This window comes from Sander lucioperca, chromosome 20 (genome assembly GCF_008315115.2).
Source record: "Sander lucioperca isolate FBNREF2018 chromosome 20, SLUC_FBN_1.2, whole genome shotgun sequence".
Classification (NCBI taxonomy): domain Eukaryota; kingdom Metazoa; phylum Chordata; class Actinopteri; order Perciformes; family Percidae; genus Sander; species Sander lucioperca.
The window spans coordinates 24,993,754-25,003,678 of NC_050192.1; the positions used below are offsets into that span (position 1 = coordinate 24,993,754).

General features: G+C 40.0%; 1 protein-coding gene across 1 annotated transcript; it reads left to right on the forward strand.

The window, feature by feature from the left end:
* The first annotated feature begins 2,183 nt into the window (after nucleotides 1-2,183).
* Nucleotides 2,184-9,603, forward strand: ucmaa (upper zone of growth plate and cartilage matrix associated a). Its single transcript, XM_031306246.2, has 5 exons — nucleotides 2,184-2,333; nucleotides 3,820-3,879; nucleotides 3,975-4,067; nucleotides 7,573-7,671; nucleotides 9,128-9,603. The coding sequence occupies exons 1-5, from the start codon at nucleotides 2,276-2,278 to the stop codon at nucleotides 9,214-9,216; spliced, it is 399 nt and encodes a 132-aa protein (XP_031162106.1). The 5' UTR covers nucleotides 2,184-2,275; the 3' UTR covers nucleotides 9,217-9,603.
* The last annotated feature ends 322 nt before the right edge of the window (nucleotides 9,604-9,925 follow it).

Sequence of the window (9,925 nt, forward strand, 5' to 3'; positions counted from 1 at the left end):
TACTGTTTATAAAGACAGGGTTAAAGTGGAATTATTTTGTAATTCCTACACATTATTTATAATACCTATAATATTATACCTACACGGGATAATATTATATCTTCTTTTGAGGGGATTTCAGCTTTTAACTTTGCAGACTTCAAACTGAAAACAGATCTAGCTTAGTGAACAGCAAACTTAAAGTGCTCATTTTATGCTTTTTAGCTTTTCCCTTTCCTTTATTGTGTTATATATCTTTTTTGTGCATGTTATAGGTTTACAAAGTGCAACGTAGGAAAGCTTTTTTACACACCTCTTTTGTCGGGCAGGTGCGTAGGATATGATCAAAAGTAGCAGATCAAAAGCTTAGAGAATGTCCCGCACACTGACCATTACGCAAGCAATCAGGTAAATAGGTTTACAAAGTGAAAAAGCCCAAAGTCCTCCCCAAAGGGACTTACCATCTCCAACAGAAAACACTGTTCGTAAGTCTAAAGAGTCATCACAAAACTTACTATATGCGTGGAGAACAGACTTGCAGGAGAATATTACAGATGAGGAATGGTTAAAAGCATGTTCTCTAGCTCAAACCCAATCCATAAATACTAACTCCAAACTATTGCAATATAAGTGGATAAGTAGACTATACATAACCCCAGCTAAGTTGCATCGCTTTAATTCTAACATACCAGATACCTGCGTCAAATGTAATGACCAAAAAGGAACTTTATTCCATTGTATGTGGGAGTGTCCACAGATACTCTCATTCTGGAGGAAGGTGTTGGACCTGGCAAGCAAGATCACTGGTGAGGAGGTGCCCCTTAACCCTAAATTATGCTTATTAAATCTCTACCCAGATGGCTTAATAACCTCTAACAAAGTTAGGTCTCTACTGAATATTTGTTTTTTGGAAGCCAAACGATGCATTGCTTGCTCATGGAAATCAGACACGCCTTGCGGCACATCGCAATGGTTGAGGGGAATGACTTTTTACTTAGCTCTAGAAAACATAAGTTACACAACAAAAAATAAGCTTGACAAGTTTTGGAAAATCTGGAGCGTTTTCTTCAATTTTCTTGAGAATAACAGTATGGATGTGGATGGTCGGAGTGATAACTAGCTGGACCAAGCCTTCTTTTTTTTTTTTTTTTTTATATATATAAATAATATAACATTCTCTTAATGCCTGTAGTGTGCCATCTGTACTGTACGGTGTTGTGATAAACAATGGCGGTATGTTTTTCATGTAAGCATACACCTATGGATGTACAGACTTATGACTGTGGATACTACAGCTACTACATTTGATCCTTGGTCTTTTTTCTGTTTTATGTTATGTGCCTTATACTGTTTTTGTCTGTTAAATGTACAAAAATTTCAATAAATACATGGTTTAAAAAAAAAGAAAACACTGTTAACAAACTGCTCCAAACAGCTCTATTGTAGTCCAGCCTTTACTTCAGAGACAAACGTGCATCACTTTGTAACACACGTTATAATGCTCGCGCAGCTGCTAGCATGGCACTCCCTCATACTCTGCAACTGACTAGCTAGCAGTCCTTACTGCGCATGTGCGACTCCCAACAAAGATGGAACAGAAGTGAGATGTCTCACTCTGTAGCTAAAACAGAGAGCTCAACACACAGGGTGAAAAGAGGAGCTGCAGCAATGTGCAGTACAACAAAAATATGGTGTTTTTTTTTTTTTTTATAAAAATTAAACCATGTTAACCTATTCAGGTACAACCTCTAAATACAATTATGAACCTGAAAATGAGCATAATATGAGCACTTTAAATTGAACCTGTGATACAAAGAAAATACACCAAAACACGGCATCTCTCTACAAAAAGCTATCCTAGAAGTCTGTATGAACTAAAAGGGTTAAAGGGCCATTGACACCCAGGATGAATCTTTGATAACTTATTGACCAGTGGTGACAGACGGGTCCTCACTCATGTCAGTTTATCCGCCCATATCGATGTTCTTGCCCTTTCTCTTTAAAAAAGGGAATTTACGCAGACTTTTTGACTTTCATCTAAATATCCAATGGTGGTTTCCATTCTGCTGCCCTCTTCTTTTAATTCACCTCACCCCATCACTTTTCCTCTTCTTCTCCCTTTGACAACTGATTTTCCAGCAGCTTTCATCCCCTCCCTGAGCCTCTCTTTTCTTCTTTCTCCTCCCACTCTCCCTGCCTCTCCCACCTTCCCTCCCTCCCTCATCATTCTCTCTTCTCTCAGTTTAGTTAGATGTGCTGTTAAGTCCAGTAGAGTTCTTTGCTTTTCTCTCTCAAGATGTCCTGGACTCGAGTCTTCATGCTCACTTTGCTCACAACCCTCCTCATCCTCACCTGTGAGTACCTTGTCTGGGTGGTTGGGGAAAAGGTTTGGGACAGTTTTTTTTTTAAATTATCTCAGGGGAGATAAGCAGAATAGTTTTGAGGGTATAAAACACTGATATGTGTGGTCCTCCTTTAATATGAAAAAGAAAACTTGAATCCGGTAGCATTTTATTGCCTCAAACGTGACCTTAGATCTTTTGTAGGCATCAGAGTTTGAATCTGCTATGTGCAAATTTGACATTTCTTTTCAAATTTCATCCTAACGATAGCACGTCATTTGTATAATCTGATTTAGGGGCAATAGGGCTCAGTGTGAATCAATTTTTAAAAACTTTTGTAAAAGTTATAAATGTCTGTGGCCAGGTTGGCACAGTGGTAGAGCAGGCGCACATGTACCTCGAGGCTTATGCCTCGACGCAGAGGTCCAGGGTTCGAATCCGACCTGTGACAATTTCCTGCATGTCTCTCTCCCCTTTCTCACCCAGCTGTTCTGTCAAAATAAAGGCAGAAAAAGCCCAAAAAAAATAATCTTAAAAAAAAAAAAAATTGTAAATGTCAATTTGTACAATAAATGCACTTGTTAAGATTGACTCTCATTTTTGCATCAAAGTTTTAAGTCATATTTTAAGTAAAAAGTACAGGCAAGTAAGAAAAGTAAGCACGGTATGTTTTGGCTATATATATAAAAACAAAGAAACATGTTTTAAAAGAGAGAAATAAAGCTGTTTTTTTGCCTGAAGATGTTCAGTAGTCTTCCTGAGGAAAGCCTGAATCTCACAAGCTTAGTTTCCACTATCGTGGTATAGATGACAATCAGCAACACTAATTTGAATTGAGCCGTACCAGACCACAGTGAGTAAAGTGAAATGTGGTAGATGGCAGTGAAAGGCGAAACTTCTTACGATTTATGGTTATTATGAAAAAATGATGGTTATGGCTATTTTAATCCTCTTTCAATCTTCCACATTGATCATTTGTAAAGGGTCAATTATGGTTTCTTTCTGCAATTTCAGTTTTTCCAGTTTTTATGTATTTTTTGTATTGTCTTTGCGACATGATTTCTAACTAAACTGAAGCAGTAACTTGTATAAGACAGTTTCTAAGTCTTTTTTTTGGCACAAACATCAAACACTGGCTAAATGAAGAAGTAGGAGGCTAGCAGTGTCATGATCTGGTGCCCCTGCATAGAAGTTTGGGATCGATTCTGTACATGGTGTTTTCATGGTCCACTTTATCACTGGGAAATAGTAATAGGCACATTTGAATTTTGTTTTTTCCAGCTCTTTATGCCAAATAGTCCTAAATAAAGTTAATTTACATCACCTTTTTTTAAGTATGTACTTTCAGAATCTTGTAAACATTTACAAATCTGACTGTGCAAACTAAAATAACTGAGATACAGTTTCAGAAATCTCACTATGCATTTTTATAATATTGGCTCCATACACATGCTTTAGTGTAAGGACAGGACATTGTTATTTCTCTTTTTTCTTAAAGTTTGTAGTGTGGTGAGAAGTGCAACAGTGCGGGACAACACAAAAGCAGCCGATTCTAAAGGTGATACATGTTCAACCCTTTTAACTATTTCACAAATCCTTGCTCCAAATGTCCTCCTTATATGACCCTAACCTTCTGGCCTCTGATTTTTTTAGGCGCAGCACGGAAGGTGTTTACGCCTGAGTCAGACGCCTCCAACTTCCTCAAACGCCGCAGTCGCCGCTCAACCCGACACTATGAGTATCAAAGTGAGTTCATTAACATCTGTAAAGGCGAAGAGAACAGTAGTTGGCTGCGGTTATCCGCCTGGAAGAAATTTGTTTTGCGCTGTCTGCTTAAGGGCTGTCCGCATCTCGCTGGCAGGAAAGCAGCAGGATCATAAGTAAAGTGGTTGGTCTGAATATGGGGGTAATATTTATTTATATTTGGTGTTATGTGTGGTTGATGTGGCTACACTGTGGACAGTCTTAAATATGGCAAGTTTGGCCGTTCATAGAGAAATTACTGTATGTGTGAGTTAGTGGGCGTGTTGGTTTATTGGTTTGTAGTAGGACTCTGAGGATGATGTTTGAGGTTTTGACTGCAAGATGTGAAAGTTCAAGAGAGAAATAAAAAGAGAGTAATGGAAACTCGAGCAGGTGTGGTTCTATACAGTACTGGCTCTTTAATCACACACACACACACACACACACACACACACACACACTGGAGCATGCAGAAGGAGTCACAGGATAGTATGGAGCAGGCTCTCTCTCTTTCAGTTTCTCAGTACTGTAAGCTCATTGTTCCACTGCCAGCATCAGTACGATACAAAACGCCAACACACTTTAAACCAAATGAACAAACACACGGATGAAAGGTGTTCCAGGACAATCCTGCAAACACAAGGGAACTTGTTATACTACTCCCATCACCCAAAAAAACTTTTCACGAATCAAAACACGATTCCTGTTTTCCTTTGGCTCTAAGATAAAAGCATAACAATGAACAGACTTGCTAAAATTCTGCCGACAACAGCGATATTCATCTTTTCACTAAAGTACGTCCTTGTTAATTTATCTCCTTTCTGGTGGAAAACCCATTAGAAAAGTCCTGAGCAGGCCTCCGGAGACAGGCTGTGGGTCATTTCCCCTTGCCCGCCCATCAGAGCACTGAATGGGGCCTCGTCTCTGGACTAACAGGGCCACATTCTTGGAAAAAAAACAAACACTTATGTCTCTTGCCAGCTCGGTTCATGAGAACTTGAGGGGGCAGCCGAGTGAGTGATTTAAGGGACTTTTTTGTTGCCAGAAAGTGATGCACAGGTTGTGTTGGCCCTGGGAATAGCCGGCTGTAGTTTATCAGTTTCATTATTTCATATCATCTATTTAACCTTATTTAATCTAACATACAAAATGTATTAAGAGAAATTTATTCCTTGCTGCATTGCAACGATTTTTCGGTATTGGGTATATGCAATATTTCCAACAGATGTTGGATGATTGCATAACCAAATGTGACTTCAGTGCACTTTTCTTATAGCATGGCTATTTTCCAAACAACTTATGAGTCCCCCCCCCTTTATACCTTTCTTTTAGCATGCAATCTTTTATTCTGAAGTCAAGGAGAGGGTTAGAAAAGACAAAAGGACATTATTTCTTCCACATTGGAAAAGTTGTTGTTACAGTAACATAATGGTCTTCTAATTAGAGTAAGTCTCATGCTATCACTTTAGCATCCATGTTCAATAACAGTAGGCTAAATACTAATGAGAAAATAGGTGATAAATAAGTTCAGGTTCTGTCTATTCAATTCTCACCAAAGAACACCAATAATCTAACAACCAGCTAAGAAGAGGGCCCAGAAAGATACTTGATCATGCACCTGTTAACCGGTAGTTTTACAGGTGAAGTTAGTGTGAAGGTGGTGAGCCATATTCCCTATACACCTAGTCTCGCTTTGCCAGACCTTCCTCCACAGCGCTGCGGAGGAGGGTCTGGCGAGTCCACACAGCATTCCAGGATAGGAGAAAAACGTGCTCTGGTTTATTGGCATTTCTTTAAACCAATCACAATTGTCTTGGGTGGCGCTAAGCGCCGGACGGAGCAATGGTGCCTCTGCAAAATAGCCTCGGGAAGGAACACCGGAGTTTAAAATGCCAACACAAAGAAAGCGGAAGGTAACGGACATCGGACAAAAAGACATGCATCGGGCGGAATTTCCGGCGGGACCGCAGCAATCTGGGGAAGTGGAACGTCGTGAATATAGACTACTATACACCTAAGCCCCAAATCACTAGCCTACAGTATTATGTGTAAAATTATATTTACAGAGTGGCTACTGCTCTGTGTTTACATGAAATGTTGTGATGTAATTCCCTACACTAAAAGAAAAACACAGACAACGTTGTAATGTCTGATGTATACAGTGGCTGCCCTGTACCTGCATGGGTGGGGGTGTTTGGTTTTGTACAGTGAGGGAGCAAGAGGGAGCTGTAAGTGTTTTGTTTACACCCATTTCTAATTCATTACAGTGAGTGGTATGGGTTACCCCTACCCACATGTATTTGTTTTAACACAAATTTGTTTTCAACCTTGGCTTATTAGAGTTTAAAAGACTCTATTTGGGGTTTTTCCATGTTTCTAATGGGTAACAAGACAGCCATGTTAGCTCCTCTGTGAGGCTGTACTCAGGCACAGAGGTTCTTTGAGCTCAATGCTAAAATTGGCTTGATACACATGCTTACAATGACAATGCTAACGTGCTGATGTTAAACAGGTGTAATGTTTATCATGTTTACAACATAGATAAAAAAGAATACTGTAAAAAAGAAAAGAAAAATATCCCTGCTATGGGCGCCACCATCTTGTAATTTTAGAGCCAGAGTCTGCACGGTAGTGATCGGGCGGTCGAGCCCATAGATATGTGGTCGAGCGCGGTATCAAAGTCCCGCCTATACACCCGCCCGACCAATCACGAGTCAATCACAGCTGTCAATTGTCAAACGTTTCACCCTGTTTTTATAGCATCAAACAGGCTAATAAAAACCAAACTGATCAACAAAATAAATACTTCCACAAACATCAGCAGGATTAGAAGAACCACCTAAGTGACAGAAACCATCTTTGGGAAAAGTTTATTTGAGGTGAAGGCTACTTTAGTTTGGCCCATGTCCTATCCACTAACATGAAGGGGGCGGGGTTTACAACCTATACTGCAGCCAGCCACCAGGGGGCGATCCAGATGTTTGGGCTTCACTTATACAGTCTATGCATCTACCCCTGGTTTACACTTATAGTTTAATGTGTTAGCATGCTAACATTTGCTACTAAGCAATAACAACAAAGTGCAGCTGAGGCTGTCAGATGTTTGCATTGGTTTTAGCCATGAACCAATGTACTGCAAGTAAAATAAATTGACCCGATGATGGTGCCAATCCATTCAGTAGTTGCTGACACTTCACACTAGAGGAAATGTCAGGGGATCATCAAAGTCAATAGGTTTCCTTTCTCTGGATCCTTTAAATAATATCTGGTAGATGGTGAGATATTTCACAGAACAAAGGAAAACTTTGACCTGCTAATGAGGCTAGAGGAAAGATCATGGAATCACTAAAGTCATTACGGTTCATCCTCTGGAACCATGAATGTCCGCACAAAATGTTATGTCGGTCCATCAAATAGCCGTTTAGATATTTCAGTGATGATCAAAGTGGTTGAAGTGGCTGCCCTTCATCCATCAGTATCAGTGTCTTTTCCCTTCTTCTCTCCACAGTCGAGCAGAGGGTGAAGATCGCTGCGAACGAGCGGTGGAGGGAGAAGAATGAAGAGCAAAGAGATGAGTACGAGCACTACGTCAAGGAGGAGCGCGATGGTGAGACACGGATGCAGCTGCTTTGGCTTCCATGTCAAATGCTTTCCTCTTGACACTCTTGTCTTTCCTCGAATTGAGGGTACGTCAATCAGCAAAACTACTTCCAACTTCTGTGAAATAATAGAGAACTAACCCTCCATCAAACCCTGCTTTTCACCCCTTCCAATAACAACAGAAAAGACATTTAACAGTACGTGTATCTTAAAATCACTCTGTTCCGATACACTGAATGAAACATGAAGATGAAGCACAGAGACTTTGTATCAGTAAACACATCCTTGCGAAAAACCTAAGATTTACTTGCATGCCAGTCGTCACGAAAGGGCTCACTAGAGAAAACACACGGAGGCACGACAGAGTTTGGATCTTGAACGAACCTCTCGGCACCCACGAGCCTCTGGACCACAGTGGAGTGCCTGAGACTCCACACCAAATCAAAGTGTCCATTTGTGGTCGACCCCAAGCTGACAATCTTCCCTGCGGTTGTCTGTCTGGTGTGATATAGTTGCAGTGACAGTTTCTAAACTAAGAACTGTTAACCATAAAGATGTGAGTGGGTTTTAAGATACACCGTGTTTTGGGTGGTTTGGGTCAACAAGATGTTATAGGAAAACAAAAAGATCTCCACCAGGCCACGGAACACACTAAGGTTTTGTAGAAACTGGCTTATTGGTCATATTACATAAGTCAGTACAAAGGGGAAGAACACAAATACCTCCGGGAATTAGCTATTTTTATCATGTTATATATTTGTAGCGTGTCATTAACCAGTGGAAGCGGATACAGACAAAGTTTATTAGCTGAATTCATTGAATTATTGTTAATATTTGATTATATAGTTGTAACTGCCAACGATGGTGTCATTCCTTAGCCATCCTTGAAAACGCAAATTTGCTCGGGTTAACTAACACTAAAGCATACACCTAGCTAAATGCTAACAATTTAGAGCACTAGCGTTAGCCTTAATTAACAAATGTTTTAGCAAAAATTAGTCGCCACTTGTTTTTTTACTTAAACCTGCAATGAAACACTGACATATTATCACCTGATAAGGTTGATATGACACTAACCATTAGCAAACAGTTGCCTATTTACACATCCAATAGACAGGGAGCACCATTAGCAATCCGTTTTGGTCTCTCTGCAATTCCAGAGGGAAATATCTGGCTCTTCAGTCGCTAAATGCTCCACTATGTTCAGCAGCTAGTCGCTAATTTAGTCCGTCTGTCTTTAAACTCTGATGAGAGCGGTGAGAGTGAACCAAAACAGGAAAGATGTTAGCTGGGAAACCGAAACAATTAGCTAAAAGACGATATAAAGCTCCGTAGAGCTGAGGGAAACTGCAAAGTCCGGTGATAATTCTCACTAAGATCGTCACTAAGATTGACACATCACATTTAAGGAGTCATGCAATCCTTTGAGAATTTAGAAAATATAACCTTTTTTTTGTCCACAGAGCAAAATGAGAGATCGAGGGAGACGAATGAGCAGTACAGAGAGTATCACTACGACGGCCTCCAGCCTCGCTACTACTGGTTCCACTGAGCGTGCTCTGTGGCGTGGAGGGCCGGCCTACAGCACCTCTCATTGGAGCAGTGCTAAAACTGCCATCACCTGTACCAAAGAGGATTCATCACACTTTGAGAGCAAGTGCTCAAGTTATGGCCATATTTCTTTTTACTTTAATCTAAAGGTTTTCTTTGCTTTTTATTTTTTATAAACCAAACAATTGTGCAATATGTCTCCACATCAAACTGTAAAATGTATTAAAAGTGCAGTTTTTTGTATTGTAAGCTAAACTTTATATCATATTAAATGTTTTGCATGCTTGTTTTTTTTTTTTTCTGCCTTTTGTACATGTACAGTACATACAAGCTATACAATGTCAGCCTGTGGCATTAGCAGCAATAAAAATCAACCCAGTACATTAACTGATGTTGATTGTAGTTTTATTTTTGCAAAGAAATTGACTTCAAATAAAGAAGGGTTTCCTGATTTCGAGTACACTGATGTGTTTTTAACTTACGGTAGCACCGTCTGGTATTTGGAGTATTTAAAGGGAGGGAGGCGGTGTGGAATAATAAAAGAGAGGATGAGGTGACCTGCAGAAGTCATCAGGCTGAAATGAATTCCACATTCCAGAGTGGAAATATTAGACACAAACTGGGCAAAGGAGAGACAGATGAGGGAGAGAGAGATAGAGAGGAACAAACAGTAGCAACAACATCAGGAGCACAACTCAAACCCTCAATGT

Excerpts from the sequence above, each read along its gene's own strand:
- ucmaa (XM_031306246.2), top strand. The coding sequence starts at position 2,276 with ATGTCCTGGACTCGAGTCTTCATGCTCACTTTGCTCACAACCCTCCTC. Across the intron at positions 2,334-3,819 it reads AACCCTCCTCATCCTCACCT|TTTGTAGTGTGGTGAGAAGT; the intron begins GTGAGTACCTTG and ends TTTTTCTTAAAG. Across the intron at positions 7,672-9,127 it reads CGTCAAGGAGGAGCGCGATG|AGCAAAATGAGAGATCGAGG; the intron begins GTGAGACACGGA and ends TTTTGTCCACAG.